Here is an 18,797-nt window from a genome sequence, read left to right as displayed (position 1 = left end):
ATCACAGAGAGTTTTTAATTTTTTTAGCAAAATGCTTCTTTTTAGTTCACCCAGGCAACTTTGAGCTCTTTGCTTTACGAGACATTGTCTCAGTTAACTGTGCTGTTGTATGAACCTTTGCTGATGCTGTCCTTGACAGAAACAGCAGGGGGCACTCTAACACTGGCTGATGTTTAAACCCCCTTGATTGCTTTGTTGTAAAGGTGATCATGCCTCTTCCATTGCCCGTAATGGTACCTGCATTCTACTACTACTGCATCTGTTCCACTATTCCCAAGTGCCATGGCTATACCTGATAGGCCCCATGACTCTGCACTGCAGTGAAACACACCACGCAACAGTCTCCACGTTCCAATGGACATGGCTTGGACTTTTGAATGCCTCGGCCATGCTGTACTGTGCCATGCCATTGAACACTTCCTCTGCTTACAAGGCACACAAAGCTGTGTTTTTCACAAAAAGGTAGCATATGAATGGACACTTGTCATGCCTTCAAGACATCTTTGAGACACTCGTCATGCTTTCTGACACCAAACTTGGAACTTATATTAATTTCTTACCTGATTAAGTTTTTTTTGCCTGGTATGACAATACAAAAGTCTGATGCCTGCCTCTTTGACAAGGACGCTCCGGACATTTTGTCACTGAAGCACAGTTATAATATCTGGACTCTCAACAGTGAACAATTTTGGATAGTTCTTTGTTCCAAACTGATGTGGACTGTAGTGGTCGCATTCAACCAGCCTGGTCCAAAAAGAGACCGTATTAGCTGCTGAAGTGTCACCTCGCACTCCCTAAAGACTGCAACATGCTTAGCAGTGGCCGTCTCAGAAGCAATTCTAGTCAAGGATGGAGATCCTCAGCTGCTGCAACTTCACCCCACATCAGAGCTTCTGCTGAAAATGATTCATACAATATGTCAAACAAGGACTCTACTACCCTAAAGCCTCCAGTTCTCCACCACACTCTCTGATCTACATAAGAGCTCCTCCACCAGCCCAGATGACAGATTACCACCCAAACTTCAGCCATCCTTGATTGAACTGTTGTTGCCTAAATACAGTACAGGCAGACGTGTGATTGAGCCATAGTCATCCCAGTGAAGAACAGGTGTCAGTGGTGCCGGGAAATAAGTAGTTCCTCTCAGTTTTCTATTTTAACTTTTTTTTTTCATTACACAATGCAGAATTTCTTGTCAAGACTCTTTGCTGAAATATCAAGTGATGTCAAGCTGTCTGAACTTGCTGTCACTTGATATTTATTTAGATGAATGTCACATGATTGAAGGAAGCAAGTCTTGCTTATATGAATGTATGGAATATAACTGCAAGACAGCCTTTATGAAAGATGTGGACAGACCACATCTTCAGAATAGTCTTAGTTCTTTTGTAAAGGTATCTCTATCACTAATGCGGTGTTCTAGGTTCTGCTTTTAAGCAAATTCTTTTACTTTACCTTTCCTACTCGTTTTGTACTTCTGTGTTTATCCGAGGTTTCTCTGTTCAACTCATCTCACCTTTCTCCCTTGGCTGGGGTGTGTTTATTTTGTCTTTTTTTGCAGAGCACCACCCCAAAGGCGTTTTCAGCCCGTAGGATCTCTTTGAGCAGTGAGTATCCTTATATTATTCTCTCCAAGATGTTTGATTTCTTTAGCCATTGTGAAAGCAAATGCCTCCTTTGTTTTGTCCGTATCATTTGGTCTAGTTAGATTAAAGTCCACTTCATTCCCTCATGGATGGAGTTTTTGTTGTAAAATCTGAGCTGCCGATATTAAACGCAGCTGAGTCATTCTATAGAAACGTCTGTTTTTGTGTCCCTAGTGTTTACAGATATATTACACTTAAACACGTTAGGGTTACAATAGTTTTATATTTTAAAATAAAACTACATTATTTTAACAATTACACCTTCTTGAGCCATCAATTTAGCGATATTGGTTTTCAAATCAAGACATGTAAAAGGTGAGTGCCATATTTTGATGTAAAAAAAAACAAAACAATTTCTGCAATTTTAACTGCAATAATCTATACATGATTGTGAAATGTTATTTAAATGACATAAAGAAAACAAATGCCAATAAATATGAAAAAATCTAAGTAAAAATATAAAATATAAAAGTCCCCAGGAGTCGTGTCACTGGTGTTACTGCATAACAAAAATCTCTCATTTTGAAATAAAAATAACACTCATGACTTCCTTTTACCTGTTTTCTGAAAATCTATGAAGAAAAGCACATGGTAAATCCACTGTGTCTTTTCAGTTATCAGAAAATTTCAAATTTAGCTCATTATTTCATATGAAGCTTTTAGTTGAAGTCGCTGGTGTGACCTACTTTATTAATTAAGGTAATTGTGAAAAAATACAATACAGATGGATTAAATTACATATTTTAGTAGATATTCCATGATTGACATGTGGTTTGATGCTCTGTAGCAACTGAAGAAATAACACTAATATAGGCCATTTCTGAAACTCAAGGGTACTTAACATTCCAACAACACTACAAATCATACGGTTTCTCAGCTGGCAGGGTGCAAAACTCCCAGCTGCCGTCTTTAGTCACCCTCTTCACAGCCAAGTCAAACTCCGCTACTGCGGTGAAGAATCTCCTGGCTCCTGGACCAGTAAAACTGCTTCTGCCATGAGGAATATCCCGGCTCGCGGCCCAGTCAGACTCCCTACTGCGGTGAAGAATCTCCTAGCTCGCAGCCCAGTCAAACTTCACTGTCATGCAAATTCTAATTGCCAGTTCTTTGTCAACAATGGAAAAAATTGCCAAGCCAGTGTGGAAAGTTCAACACAAAATAAAACACATGGGACAGACCCAATCCACACACACAATTTGATGCGACAGTTAGATTTTTGTTTTTTGTTTTTTTTAAAGCAGGTGTGATAACATGCCTTTCAGGGTTGATATATGTTTTTTATTAAGGTGTGTGTTATTATTAAATATGATGGATTGGCCTTCATGACCATTTGCCTGTCACATTTTTAAGGATGTTTTTTTTTATGCTTATGAAATGTGTTTTCTTCAGTGACCTACTTTGTCAGTTACGTGCACATATCTCTGAGCAGTTAGTGATGATACTGTATAATGTTTCAGACTAAAAAGACCAGTCTTAGTTTATGTACTGCATATGGGATAAATGAATTCATAAGCTTGATCTTTCTTTGTCAGGCCATCGCTTAATGTTGAACACACAACCTGATATCACCCTTGAAAAGTAACGCATGAACCTAATCATATGCATTAGGTCAGTTATATTGTACTTAATGTAATCATGCAGGATGTTCTTAAAAAATGGCACATCCTCAAGCTTTGCCTTTTACATCTCTCAGGCAGTAAACCTTCACCTGGCGCAGGGAGCTCCGAGGGGGAGACAGAGACTGCTGCTGGAACTGCCACAGTAGTAGGCAGGAAAAGGAGATGGGGCTCAAGCACTACTGTCACTGCCAAGAAACCCTCCATCAGCATCACCACAGACTCTCTGAAAGTAAGCAGCAAGTGTTCTTCTCCCTTAAAGGAAGATTTCATTGTTTTGAACCTAATTTTTATGTATTACTTATTTAGCTGCACTTTAGTAACTCCTTTTTTTTCTAGTCATTGATTCCAGATATCAGGTCAGGTCTGGCTCAAGAAGCTGTGCTGGATCTGCACCCAGAGGAGATGCATCTTTCTGGGGAAGAGGACAGAGGAGAAAGAGGAGACCAGGATCTGAAGATCAGGCGAACTGTTACGCAGGTGTGTCTTCTGCTTTGTTGGTTTGAGATGGAAAACGGGCATACAGAGCCTTTACCATATACAGTATTAATCATATAAGATTGTTCCAGTTCTTGTTTGATGTGGCACTGTTTTTATTTGTGATAAAAGATACACACCAAATTATGGTCAGGAACAAGAGCCTATGTAACAGTTCCATAAAGGTAGGCAAGAAGAGTTTGATGGGAATGAGCAAAACGTGTATTAAATATGCTTCACAAATATGTTCGATGGCCCCTTTTAGTTCATCATACTTTTTTACGTAGTATATGATAAACCATTAAAAGTGGAAGAAGTAAGTTTATATTTTATCTGTTTATCAGGGGGTTACAATGTGGGTAAATTGCATTGTTTTTTTTTATTTTTTTTTGAGGGGGGGGGGTTGGTCTATGCAGAATCAAATACATGTTCAAGTTCAAACCCTTGTCATTGCTGAATGGATCACTGGACCAGTGGGCTGTCTGAAATCACTGTTAATAGCTTTCAGAAGAGTAAAAACTGGGTTGTTGAAACAGGCATGTTAGATTAATCTATTGTAAATGTTTTTTGACCAGGTTGTACCTTCTGAGACTCAAGAGAATGGACAGAAGGAATCCAAACCCACTGAGCATGAGGAGGAAGAGGAGGATGGAGAAGGAAAAGATGGCCTCTCGCTGGAAAACAAATTGGAGGCTTCCATGGAGACAGAGCCATCTTTACCTCGGCAACATGTGGATATAAAGACTGGTGAGAAGTGTAGGAAACGCTTTTTATTTTAAACTACTAATATATTGTAGAATATTCGCGGCATTTCATTTCAAATTCATGTTAGTTTATGTTTGGTTATGAACGCTTATGACGGTCACAACATTAAGTATTTTGGGCGTTTGAAAAAACGTTCCCAACTCTGCTAGGAAAGCTAGACTACATCAAAATATATCAATAACACCATAAAATAAGTAGAAATAGATGCCTTAAATAAAAATATGCACTGTGTTGCTATGACACCTTCCATATGTTCAAAACAATATGACCGGCATCCTCAAATGCTGTTGGTCGTGTGTGTGCCAGCAAAAACAGCTCTGAGACATGGACCCTACTCTTTTAGTTTCATAATACGTGGAGTTTGTGTGACAGAACAAAATGGCAGTGTATGTAAGGTGTGTGCCTTTGGCCTTGGGATCAATAGAGGGGTTCTTGTTCTTAGGCTGTAGTTGGGAGTTGGAACGAAATAACCCTTTAGGCCAATAACCTTCTTTGATTGTTTGTGTTTCTCTACCCCTTCCTGATCTTCACACAGTAACTACCAGTGAGACCCTGTTTCGTCGCTCTATCAGCCAGCAAAAATCAGGCGTGAGCATCACCATTGATGACCCAGTCCGTACTACTAAGCAGCCTTCTCCTCCCCGTGGCAAAGTCTCCAACATTGTTCACGTCTGCAACCTGGTAAATATTCTTTAGCCAGCCTTCAAGGCTATTTATCAAATTGTTGGTCTCCTGAGAGGCATGTGTGTCCCCAGTGCATAAGGTTCTGTTTTATATCCAAGAGGCATGTTGGTGTTTTAGTTTTATCTAGTTTGATTATTGAATATAAGAAGAATGGGACACTAGTGTTTCTGCTTTTCCAAATGGTTTTTATCATTTAAGTAGATCACAATAAGTCATTATGTACCCTAAACCTTGTCATTAGGTCTGCACGACTTTAATGTAGACCTGGATATGGTTTGAGTTGAAAGTTGAGAAAAGATGGTTTGAGTTGAAAGTTGAGAAAAGATTTGGATGACTGTTGACTTTTGGCATTTGTTAGCAACATAAAGATTTGTGGATGGTGCTGCATAACTCTGTGGTTCTCAGTCCTGGTGTTGGAATACAACTGTTCTGCGTGTTGTGGTGTTTTCCGGCTCTAACACGCCCACTTCACCTCAGAAAGATCTTTTAATTGTTTCATTAATTGCATCAGTTGTGTTGAGAGCAAGGGAAACAAACCTGGCTGAAACCTCACCACAGGCAGGTTAATCTAGGCTACTGATTTGTTGTCTTTGTGACAAGTGGTCTTCTGCTATTTCAGGTGAGATATTAGTTATATAAACTGGGTCAATGAGTGTGATGGGTGAATTCCAGTCTGGAGCTGGATTCCTGCACAGCTGGGTGTTTTTTATTGTTCACACACACCTTATTCAACTCTGCAGTTAATTGCCAGAGTTCGTACTGTTGTGGAGCAAGGAATTGAGCCGACTGTGCTGGACTCTGGTCCTCAGTTCCCTACTCTTTGTGTACGGCATGACTGTGATGGTAAATACAGCCTACCTTATTGTTCTTATCACAGTAATTTGTGATTTAATATCACTGTGGAGTGAATGGTCTCTAGTCCAATGAATTCAACATCTTGTTTCCACAAAAAGATTCCAAAAAATGTAATTTTCTACTCACATTTGTTTCTCAGGTGAGACCGTTCACCCTGGGGCAGCTGAAGGAGCTGCTGAACCGCACAGGCACCATAGTAGAAGAGGGCTTCTGGATCGACAAAATAAAATCTCACTGCTATGTCACAGTAAGGCTTTCCTTGCATATTTACTCAGCTCTTTACATGGTTGTTTTGGTATTTTATGAGTAGAATGTGCTGGAGGAAAGTAATCATAAACTACACTTTTTCTTTCTTTTATTTAAATTTTTTTAAGTGTCTTTTTTGCTGTTTGTAACACGCTCTCTCTGTATCTTAGTACTCCAGTGCAGAAGAGGCACAGGCCACTCGTGCGGCCCTGCATGGGGTGAAATGGCCCCAGAGCAATCCAAAGTTCCTCAGTGTAGACTTCTGCCAACAGGATGAGGTGAGTATCAGATACATTGCCTAATCTGACTTTACTCTAAATCTACTGCCAGTCCATTAGGTAACCCACCGTCTTGTGAACATGAATGTTTGGAACATGTAGTACTTGTCCTTAAGAAACTAGACGTAGATTACGTTGTCATTTCATCCTAACTTTTTTTTTTTAATGAAAAATATTTTAAAGCTTTAAAAAGTTTGTTGCTGTTGGCTATGTAAATAAGTAGATAAATTGTTTATCGATAACTGAAATGTTGCAGAAACCACTTTGATTTGCTTTTGGGGAAAAAGAACCTTAATTTGGTGTGACGTGACAGATTTCCTTATTAGTAAATTATGGAGACGTCAGTGAAGGCAAAAGTACACAAATTGCAACACACATGAAATGGAAATACATCAAACAACTTTTTGTATTGATAAACCAAAATTAATGACGACAGTTTTTTTTTTTTGCAGGAATGTCTTTTATATAAAGAACATTTGTTACTAAATGTGACGTTGGTTAGGGGAAGCTATATAAAGCATATATGGTGTTTTTTACTTACATTTTGACACTTGCAGTTTCCTCAGACTGCAACAAATATTCAGTACAGTTTGATAAATTCCATAATTAAAATATTTGAAAACGAAAAAAGCTACTAGTTGACCGATCCGCATGCTTGTCTTAGTTCTTTGCATTGCTCGCTAGCTGCTCTTTGCTGCATTTATTTCTGAGAATAAACAAAAGCTTAAGAGCGAGCCGTCCACCCAGAGCAAAAAGAAAGAATTGAGACTGCACCGGGTGCCGGACATAAGACTGACACAGTAGAAATAAAGCTCTTATAGTGACCAAAAAAAAGTTTGTTTGTTTTTTTTTGTTTTTTGTTTTTTTTTTAAGACCGTGTGTGTGTTAAAAAGGTGCTGTTTCCTCTGCTCTCATCATTGACACCTTTAAACCATCTCAGCCTGATCAGGGCCACCAGATCCCCCCAGAATAGCATTTTGGTCTGTGTGCTGTGCCAATTATTGTGATGGCTTTTCTGTTACTTAGTAGTAAGTTTCATTAGAAAAGAAAATTGGAAAATTACAGCAGTTTTAGAAGAAAGATAATTAATAATACATAACAGCTGCAGCAATAATAAATAACGATAAGATGTTTTTTGTCCATTGTGTCATTAAAGTGAAACATCTTATTTTTCTTATAGAAGAGTAAAAAATTAAAATGTCTGATAGTTGCAGCCCTAACAGTTTACATGAAGTCGATGGAAACGTAGCTAGTGGGGTTTTTGTGGTGAAAATGTTTAGTCTAGGGTCGATGGCTCACTTTAGTGCTCTGTAAGTTTTGTCATTCTATATATATCATGCTCTGAGTCTCTCTTTCTTCCTCCCTGGTTGCATTCGCTTCTATGTAGTTGGACTTTCACAGAGGTCTGCAAACAGGAGAGCGGTCGGCAGAGGAGGAGAGAGGAGCCGTAGCTGGTCATGGTCTCCGTCCTGCTGGCCCACCGCCTCTTCTCCACCAAGAGCGGGAACTGTGGGCTGAGCGCGAGCGAGAGATGGAGAGGAGGGAGAGGGCTGGTGCCGAGCGAGAATGGGATCGAGATAAGGTCCGGGATTTCGGGAAACCTGGAGATGAAGGGGGCGCCCGACGATCCCGGTCCAGGGACAGAGAGAGGAAGCGCAAGGAGAGAGGAAAGAGTAAAGAAAAGAAGGCTGACAAGAAGGGTAAGCAAATTCAAAGTAGTTACGGTTTATAATTAAATATTTTCAATTTACAGCTATATAATTTTAATCATTTCTTTTTTTTCATATTCAGAGAAAGCACCAGAAGAGCCACCTGCAAAATTGTTAGATGACCTGTTTTGCAAAACCAAAACAACTCCTTGTATTTACTGGCTCCCGCTCACGGAAGAACAGGTCAGATGTCTCCCTTACTGTTTCACACTGTGTCACACTTAAGCCAAACAGTTATTACATAATCATCTGTTTATGATAATTTAAGGTGACTTAGTATGTTTAAATGCTAACCAAAAGAATGTGAATTGGGTGCGTTTTCATTAATTGGGTTGGGCAAAATACATGCAAATAACACACTCAGACCATATGGAGCAATTACAGTCATTAGCTTAGCTGCTGTTAAGAGTTTAACCCACGTTTAAACCTGAATAAATCATATGGGTTCCTAAACTCCACTACTGTGTCCTTGGAAGCTGCAGTTCAAAGCACGTTCGTGGTTGAAACTTAACCCAATTGCTGTGTCACACATCTGCCACTAGATGGTGCTGTGTCTCAGGTTTAACTGAAGTTTATTTTAAACCTGTTAAAGACATAATTTTACACTCTAAGGTGTATGTATGTATATTGTCACTGTCCAAAGCAAAACATGTACACTATATGTCCAAAAGTTTGTGGACACTCCTTTTAAGTGAAGTCAGCTGCATTAAGGTGCACTCACTGCTGTATAGTCTCCATTGAAAAGCACAGACCAATAGAACAGGATGCTCTGCAACAGCCAAACATGAGCCTAAGATCACCGGGCCCTCTGCCAAGAGTCGGCTAGAGGGGTATAAAACCCTCCAGCATTGGGCTGTGGAACAGTGAAACTTTGCTCTTCGGGGTGATGGAGCTCCATCCAGTGCCTCCAGGATGAGTTGAAGAGTTGTTTATGATCCAGAACTAATCATCCAACATCAGTAACTGACCTCACTAATGATCTTGTGGCTGAATGCAGTCAAATCCTTAGAGCAATCTTCCAACATCTAGTGTAAAGTCTTCCCAGAGGAGTAGAGGCTGTTACTGCAGCAAAGGAGGGACAAATGGCTAATTCTCTTGATTTTGGAAGAAGCTCTGGATGAAGAGTTGTCCAAAAACTTTTGGTCATATATGATGATATACATCACAGGTGATGTCCCTTACGTTGTCTGAAATTTTCACGATTGGACTAATAAAACTAGTCCAAAATTGCTTGGATTAAAATCTTTTACATTAACTTGCATTTACAGTAAAGATTGTGTGAAGTTTCCAATTTGGGAATACTTTTTTTTCCTTTGGACAGGGATGAAATTCCAAATGTCCAGCTGTTTATGTGAATGGTTGCCTACTGTGAGTGTTGCTTCGAATAATTTGAAACTACTGAAATTTGTTCCGTGTCAAAAATTATATAAAATATCCTTCCTTTTTCATCCCTAGCATTGGCTGTTAACATGGTGTTAACAAATGGCTCTGGCCGCTGCACAGGTCAAGTGAAGAGTCAAGTTGTGGGAATCCCCGTCACCAAAAATAAAATTCCCTTCCCTTCTTTTTTCTTTCCTGCAGGCAGCACAAAGGGAAGCGGCACGAGCCGAGAGGATGAGGGAGCGAGAGAAAAGGAGGAAGGAGCTCCAGCAGGAGGAGGATAAGAAACGAGAGGAGGAGCGTAGGGACAGGTTAAAGAGTGGCAGTGGGGGAGGGGAGGGTGAGAGAGAGCGGGACAGGGACAGAGAGCGAGAAAGAGGCAGGGATCGAGAGGGAGACAAACGGAGAGACGCGTATCGCAGGCCTGGGGCAGGCGGTGCCGGCGGGAGCAGGCGGTCTCGCAGCCGTAGTGACCCCCCACCCAGAGACAAACGGCGCTGATGTCCACACGGGGCAATCTGGAGCTGACTGACCCGTACGCACTCTTCCTGTGCGTACTGTAAAAGCCTGAGGACATCACTTTCTGTCTGTCTCCCACCAAACACAGTCAGGACTTTGTGTCTCCATATAGACAGCTGTCTTGGTGTCTTCTACCTGGGAACTGAGATGACTCCAGTATTTCCCTTTCAGTATTATGAGACTATTGATGTAAGTGGGGTTGCCATGAATTTCCTTCTTGTTTACTTCCCCAAACATGTAGGGAACAGGGCTTTTAAACTACATGACGTCACTGCTGGTGCTTTGACCGCAGTTGAAGGGCTCTCTGCCCATATGTGTCAGACCTTTTAGGTTCACAGTGCTTATCTAGGATCAAACTGCCGTTCATACCTTCAAATTACAGACTCATGGACCGGAGGGAGCTGATCCTGGATTGCACACGTACTTTAAAGTTTGATGCATAAAACACTATGCTTCAGTCTCTTTGTCCTTTCCATTTGTTGAGAGGTTCTCCATTCCCTCCTTCAGAGTAGACTAAAGAATGAAGATCAAGGAGAAGAGCGTCATCCAGATCTACTTCATCTTCTGGAACATTCCTGTCCCCTGTTCTTGGTCTCTGTGTTGTCTCATGCCCCTTTGGCTATCCTTTCACCATTGTCCCAGCATGGAGAAAGGGATGGATATTTAGCCTCCTCACATTTGATTTTTTTAAGTTTAATTTTACACATTTGATCATTTTTAGAATAAAAGCCATTTTTATTTTTTGTCTACTTCTGTAAGTGCTGAATGTACAAATAAAACATTTAAGAACAAAAATATGGTTTCTTGCGTAGTGTTTTTCAGTAATGTGAAACAAGGTTTGGAGAAAGTTATTTCAAAATGTATTTATCTGGGTAATAAAACTAATATTAGAATAAATAGAAATAATAAAAGAAGTAAAGTTTTTATGTGTTAGTGTGTTCAACAGCTTGAGGAATCCCAGTATTTGTTGCTATCATCAAATCTCTGGTTTGGCCAGCCAATACTTCATAATATTAAATCAGGTGTGCTGGTGGTGGATTTGCAAGGACAAACCTTGAACTAAATATTTGTTCAAATTGGCTCGGAAGATGTAAATTACGTTTTTTTTTGTTTTTTTTTAAAACAAGAAGCGTTCAGCATGAGTGAATTATCCCTATGTTGTATGATGTTTCACACACAAACACACTTTCTCAGATAAATGGTTTGAAACAGTTTCCTTAGGTGACTGACTTCTGCACAGTGCCATATATGGGTTAATAGGTCATGATGTTGGTATTCACTGATTGAGCATACTTTGTGCATGACTTGGAGTTGGAGAGGCATTTTAAAATGGTGTTTGCCAAATTTTGCCAAATATGGAAGAAGCTGTAGACGATTGAAAAATGATTACATAATCCCTCCCACACCAGATTTTACTGCTGGCACTCTGCATCCCAGTAGGTAAACTGCCAAATAGTGAAGCATGATTCATTACTCCAAGGAGCCCATTTCCACTGGTGCACAGTCCAGTGGCTGCATGCTTTACACCACTCCAGCTGACATTTGGCATTGCGCGTAGTGAGCTTAGGCTTGTGTGCAGCTGCTCAGCTGGGAAAACCCAATTCATGAAGCTTTTGACATGCAGTTCTTGAGAGATGCACCTCTCTCAGTAAATAATAACCAAGTATGCAGCCAAGCCACATTACAAATAGTATTGTATATTGGAAAATGTATAAAATGAAATCGTCGAAAATGCTGTATTATGGCTTGCATGTTAGCTTGTGATAGTGTGCTAGCTTGGAGCTAACCTAACAGCTTGTGGCTACAGCATTACATCATGACACTGTAAAGCTTTTGTTTTAAATATTGTACTTTAAAAATGTTAAATGCTCTAATAAACTAATAAAGGAAACTAATGTATTAACATTTTTAGCCACGACTTATTTTTGCTGTATTGAAATTTGAGTACTTTCTGGTAGCCAGCTTTGAAACAGCTAGTGTTTCAGTGTATGCTTTGCAATGTATTACTAAACACTTAAAAATGGTGGTTCTTCTTGGGTTCTTTAGTAAAGAAAATGGTTCTGTATAGAACCATTAAAACTCAGAACCCTTTGCATGAATTAAGGGTTCTTTGCATGGTGAGATGGTTGTTCAGATTGATGGAGAATGTGCTGTAGATGGTTCTATATAGAACCAGGACGACTCTAAGAACGCTTTGCCTGATTAAGGGGTACTTTGCATGGTAAGACGGTTCTTTAGATTGATGGAGAATATGTTGTAGACGGTTCTATACAGATCCATGAACACTCAAAGTACACGTTGCATGATTAAAGGTTCTTTGCATGGTGAAATTGTTCTTCAGATTGATGGAGATTGTGCTGTAGATGGTTCTATATAGAACTTCTTTGAAAAGGGTTTCTATATAGCACCAAAACGTGTACTTCCACTTTTCTGATGTCAAGCCTGTAACAATAGAAGAACCTTTTTTGGTGCTATATAGAACCACATAAAACACGTTCATCAGTCTGAGGAACCATCTCACCATGCAAAGAACCCTTTAATCATGCTAATGGTTCTTTGTGTTCATGGTTCTATATAGAACCATTTTCTTCACTACAAACCCTTGAAGAACCGTCTTTTTTTAAGTGTGTGGGAAAATAACAGCAATTGCTAATAAGTGATTCCAAACTTTTGAACCGTACTGTAATCTACTGTAAATTACTGTAATTTCACAGAAGACGATGCAGAGGCTAATGACAACGAGCAGGATTCATGTCCACAATGCTAACTGACCGTCTTTCATTACTGTTAGCTTTAGGATTTCGTAGCATTTACCAGCATTCTAATGACTCCAGGCAGCAGACCTTAAAACTGAGTGTGAATGCAGTCTCAGCCTTGAGGTCTTCCTATATAATCTGGCCAGTCAAATCTGCTGTGCCCATGGTTTTCACAGCTGATGCCTGAAGTGGTTATGGGTTTAGTAGACTTTTAATGTATCACTTGGCAGACTAATGTTGTTCTTTGATAAAGAAGGAAGTATAAAGCAGAACCTGCACTTCCTGTCTCCATGTTCTTTTCCATTTTGTTCTTTTTGTTTACACTGGAGTTCTAGCCGTGCTCCGTATTGTCCTTGCTCGCTTCCAACTCAAGCTAAGGCTTTGACGTCCTTCCTGTTGACCTCAGCAGAGCGTCTCTGTAATTAGTGTTGCGGTGGCTGAGCTGAGCATTTTTCAGACCTGATGTAACCCTCCCTCTACAGGGCGGCTGAACTAGGACGACCTTTTCATGCACACAAGGCCCTGCTGTGCCCAGCCTAACCTCAATGGTCAAGATTCCAGGATTCAGATAGAACCTGGAAAGCTTAGACTCCAGTAACTGACCCTTTTTCAGTCCTGACTTTTTGGACATAGAGTGGAGTGGCATTTCTGAGAAATTAGGTGTCCAGTGAAGTCAGGATTTGAACTTTTCATGCTGTGTGAGATACATACAGCAAAGGATCCCAGATGCTGGAAGATCTGGAAGGAGGGATGGGCGATACCACTGATATTGTTGATCCGGTACAGAGCAAAGGTATTGCTTGGTATCCCGACACTAATGCTGATACCGGTTGATCGAGTAAGCTGTTACGTGCTTAAAGGGGAATTCTGCTGATTGCTCAAAAGTTCTGCATAATTCAACGGTTAATGTGTAAACAAAGTCATTCAGAGCAGTTTGATGTGAAATGCTCCATTGTAGAGAAACTTACTGAGTAAGAACTGTTCACAGTGGTGGTGATAGGAACCAGACGTCTGAAGAGTTAGAGATAGTAGTAGTAGTAGTAGTAGTAGTAGTAGTAGTAGTAGTAGTAGTAGTAGATAACCTATTTAGTATGATACTCATCTATAAAGTATGATAGTACCATAATCACCTCAGTCACCTAAACATTCTAACATCTATTCATGGTGGAGAGGTACATGCAGGGCGTTGTACCCTTGTGGAATTAAAAGAAAACAGACATGTATTTTTATATATTTAAAATGCATTTAAAATACATTCCAAACACTAAAATGTATTTCGGAATACACCAATCATAACATTACTTGTTTCTACACTCATTGTCCATTTTATCAGCTCCACTTACTATATAGATGCACTTTGTAGTTCTTCAATTACAGACTGTAGTCCATCTGTTTCTCTGCATACTTTGTTAGCCCCCTTTTACTCTGTTCTTCAGTGGTCAGGACCCCCATGGACCCTCACAGAGCAGGTACTATTTGGGTGGTGGATCATTCTCAGCACTGCAGTAACACTGATGTGGTGGTGGTGTGTTAGTGTGTGTTGTGCTGGTACAAGTCGATCAGACACAGCAGTGCTGCTGGAGTTTTTAAACATTGTGTCCACTCACTGTCCACTCTATTAGACACTCCTACCTTGTCAGTCCACCTTGTAGATGTAAAGTCAGAGACGATAGCTCATCTGCTGCTGCACAGTTTGTGTTGATCATCCTCTAGTCCTTCATCAGTGGTCACAGGACTCTGCCCACAGGATGCTGTTGGTTAATGGACTATTCTCAGTCCAGCAGTGACACTGAGGTGTTTAAAAACTCCAGCAGCACTGCTGTGTCTGATCCACTCAGACCAGCACAACACACACTAACACACCACTACCACATCAGTGTTACTGCAGTGCTGAGAATGATCCACCACCCAAGAGAGGGTTTCCGCTCTTTCAGTGATGCGCACAACAGAAACGAGTGCCAATAGCACCCCCTTGTGGAGAATCTTCAGTCTGCTAAACGTTTTTTTAACGACCTGCGGATTCACTTTTGATCTTTTAAACTGCAAATTACTAAGCTGTTTCTTTAAGAGTGAATTATTTTTTTAATAATGCAACAGATTTCATTCTAATCAGATTTTAGTTCCAGATTTCAAATTATAAATAGTAAACAGCAGCAGCTGTATGCCCTGGCTCTTTAAGAGTTACTGTAAAACTGCAACATACACTGCAGAATACATTATATAACTTTTACAGTTAATGTTAATTCATGTTATAAACTTGTACAAGCATCAAATGTTGATGCCAAAACTAGTCATGTGCACCACCGTTAGCTTGACCCCATCATATTACTATTATTAGAAATCCCATAGAGGGTGCTAGCAAAAATTAGCATTGTTGTTTTTTTTCCAATTTTTTTGAGTAGGTTTTGACTTTTATGGTCCAAACTAAAGGCCTAGCTTTAGCCAACTGTTTAAACTGTAACATTACCTTGACATTTTCAACAATATTGAATTAGCTGCAACCTTTATTTCCAGCCAGTACCACACAAGATTTGCAAAGCGCAGGAAGAATGAAGTACAATAGAGCTGTGGTATTTAATGTACTGACCCCCATCCCGCAGTCTTTCCCACTTCCTCTGGCTTTCTGTTGATGAGTGAGCAAAAAGAAAGTTTAGTAAGCCACCCTGACTTGCCCCATACCCCCCTTACTCTCACCGCACAGGGCTTTGTGTTCAGTACTCCGAGACCCCGTCTCCTTTTTTCAAAGCACAGCTGTGATGTGGCTGCTTAGAACGGTCTCCCACATTCTTTTTTCCCCAATTGCACTTTCATCCCCCTCTCAATCCTCCACACCCTGTGAGTTCAAGCTGTGAAAAAAATGCAACAAGTAAAAAAGCTGAACTTTACGGCTTTGCTAATTAGACGAAAAGGAAATGACTTTTCTCGTATTAAAGGATGTTTTTTAAAGCATTTTGATGTCACTGCTGTTGCGTCAGTAAACTGTTTACTCTTCTTTCCTTCTCTGGCTTTGCTGGAACTGACTTGGATCTTTTGATGACATGGCTTCCTTCATGAAAACCAGATGTGGCTTAGTGTGGTCTGATTTGGGAGGAGGGGATTCAGCCAGGAGAAAAAAAGGAGAAAATCTGAGACGGACGGAGGCGGCACTGTTCCTCTCGTCTCTGATGTGGCCTTCAAGTGATCGACTCAGTTGCAAGCCCACTGAGCTCGGTCGGGCCCAAGTTTGAGGCAGGGGAGTTTCCTGAAGAATGTAACTGGGTCAGAGTGTTGGTAAAGTGGGGGAAGAACCTGATTCAGCAGCTCCTGCTGGGAAGTCTTTTTCCTGCCTCGTTTGCGATCTCTCTCACGTCAGCTACTCTCAGAAACACACTGATGTTTTTTCTCCACTTAGTTTTCTACGTAGCACAGTTCATCATTAGCAGGAGGACGAGGGTGACAGAATTGTGTTGTCATACTTAGACCACATGAGATTTGGTGCCCCCAGTCTGCAGCCAACGTCTACAATGTCCAGCTGTAATCGTTTTTCAAATCATCTTCGACGTGTGTGGAGGCAAAGTCTGTCATTGACCAAAAACAGGCAAATTACCATTATTTATAGTTTATATGTTGTTTGCATTAAAATAAGCCTGTTTCTTGCCTATTTTGTACCAAACCAGACAGCAAGCATACATCGGTCTGCTGGCTCAATCAGGTTGGCCCAATGCCACCTCTGGTCCACTCTTACACCACCCAGGTTACTGTCCTGCATGTAAGGCTTAACTAGTTTTAATCTCATCAGACAGTTTTTAAATGCAAATAGGTTTTTACTTAGAAAACCAACATTATGAACATTTAAGAAAAAATAATAACAACCAATGTAAAAAACACATTTAAGTTAAAATTACCCCAAAGCAATGCCTACTTAAACACAGCGTAAACAACACATATCTTCTACCTTTCAGTGCTATACAAACACAGTTAAGCTGAAAACAGTCTACAACTACTTTAATGTTTTGATATTATTTGCTAGCTTTGTCTAGCTTTGAGTTTCTCGTCCCACAGTTTTCAAGCTAGAACCATGAAACTGTGCAGGATCGTAGGTCCTATACCCGCGGGGTGCGCTTGTGATGAATGGGCGGAATGTTCGGGACATTCAAACTGACTGCCACAAGTGATGTCACAATGGACATCTCTCACATACACACTCACACACAGTACACACAGGCTCACACGCTCACAGCCTAATGCACAGCAGTATCAGCACTAATAATGAATTTAAGGTGGAACTGCTTTTAAGTTAGCACTGAATTTTAGGTGGAACTGAAATTAAGGTGGAACTGCGTTTAAGTTAGCACTGAATTTAAGGTGGCAGTGAATTTAACACTAGATTTAAGGTGGAACTGCATTTAAGTTAGCACTTAATTTAAGGTGACACTGAAATTTAAGGTGGAACTGCATTTAAGTTTGCACTGATTTTAAGGTGTAACTGAAATTAAGATGGAACTGAAATTAAGATGGAACTGCATTTTAATTAGCACTGAATAAACACTAAATTTAAGGTGAAACTGCTTTTAAGGTAGCACTAAAATTAAGGTAGCACAGAATTTAAGGTGGAACTGCAATTAGCCTAACTCAAAATGTAAAGTGGCACAGAATATAAGATGGAACTCCTTTTAAGGAAGAACTAAATTTAAGGTGGCACTGAATTTAAGGTGGAACTACTTTTAAGGTGGCAAAGAATTTAAGGAGGAACTCTCTTTAAGGGAGCACTAAAATTAAGGTGGCACAGAATTTAAGGTGGAACTTCTTTTAAGGTGGCACAGAATTTAAGGTGGAGCTACATTTAAGCTGACACCTAATTTAAGGTGGAACTGGAATTAACAGATCACTAAATTTAAGGTGGAACTTCATTTATGGCAGTACCTATCAACGCATTACCATCCACCTTGGATACTGCAGCATCCGCTTAACAACATTTTAGCAACATTTTAACAACCATCAACAGTTTTCCACCATTTTAACGTTTTAACGCAATTAGCTGGCTTTTTCAAGCCAACTTAAAGTTTGTTCACAAACTTTCCCTTTTCTAGATTAAATTGTAACTTATTAGAACCGTAGTACATCAGCTACCAAGCTGGGGCCCCTCAGGTGAAGACAGACATTCAACAGACAGATACAGAAACTCCTCTGACACAGTAAGATTAGCATCTCTTAGCTAACTAGCTTTTTTTTAAAGCAGAGCTTTAGTGTTATACAGTATTTATGGTAAAGATTCATGTCAGCTCATAAACCCTCAAATTCAGCCTTTCTCAGTAATATAACACAATTCTTCAGATCAAACTTTTAGCTTTATTTTAAACCGAAGGAAGAATCCTCATAGCAAGAACGCCACCAACGACAATCTTCAAAAGGAAATGTTCTTAAAACCAAGAGAAACAGTGAAATAAAGGTATCATGTATGTGTGTAGATGTGTGTCATTTTAATGTTTATTGTATCTACTCTGATTTTAGCATCTTCACTGTCACTCTTTACTATACTGATGTCAAGAGTAGGCATAAATCTCAATCTGAATATCCTGCACATTACTGAATATAACTGACTATGATATTTCTGTCAAAATTATATTTTACAGTATTTATGAGATGGAATCTGCTGTAATGAGCAAACCCTACAGTGATGAGCAAACTACTATGACGTAGCATGCATGGTTTTAAAGGGGTGACCTGGGTGGCCAGTGTCTTCCCTGGAATCTGATTGGCTACCCAAGATGCTACCCCCAAAATTTGTGCCATGTCACTTGCTGTGGGGTGGGTTTTTGCTGCTTTGAGAGGAGAGTTTTGCTGTTGGCGATCTGCGGAACAACTCTCTAACCTCTCTCCAACCCCT

At 40.1% G+C, this 18,797-nt stretch overlaps 1 protein-coding gene across 2 annotated transcripts in view; it reads left to right on the top strand.

Annotated features, from left to right (window-relative positions):
- acin1a (apoptotic chromatin condensation inducer 1a) overlaps positions 1–10,867 on the top strand; it is a 31,878-nt gene extending 21,011 nt beyond the window's left edge. For both annotated transcript variants that reach the window (XM_036597824.1, XM_036597822.1), the window contains exons 9-18: positions 1,562–1,607; positions 3,340–3,494; positions 3,602–3,742; positions 4,315–4,486; positions 5,040–5,185; positions 6,183–6,290; positions 6,460–6,567; positions 7,955–8,267; positions 8,359–8,459; positions 9,858–10,867. In XM_036597824.1, coding sequence (XP_036453717.1) covers positions 1,562–1,607; positions 3,340–3,494; positions 3,602–3,742; positions 4,315–4,486; positions 5,040–5,185; positions 6,183–6,290; positions 6,460–6,567; positions 7,955–8,267; positions 8,359–8,459; positions 9,858–10,157 — 1,590 coding nt within the window. In that variant the 3' untranslated portion in view covers positions 10,158–10,867. The remainder of the gene's footprint in view (positions 1–1,561; positions 1,608–3,339; positions 3,495–3,601; positions 3,743–4,314; positions 4,487–5,039; positions 5,186–6,182; positions 6,291–6,459; positions 6,568–7,954; positions 8,268–8,358; positions 8,460–9,857) is intronic.
- Positions 10,868–18,797: the final 7,930 nt, after the last annotated feature.

The sequence above is a fragment of the Colossoma macropomum genome, unplaced genomic scaffold (genome assembly GCF_904425465.1).
Source record: "Colossoma macropomum unplaced genomic scaffold, Colossoma_macropomum, whole genome shotgun sequence".
Lineage (NCBI taxonomy): Eukaryota > Metazoa > Chordata > Actinopteri > Characiformes > Serrasalmidae > Colossoma > Colossoma macropomum.
Note: the sequence above shows the minus strand (reverse complement) of the source record. Positions and strands in the feature narration are given on the sequence as shown.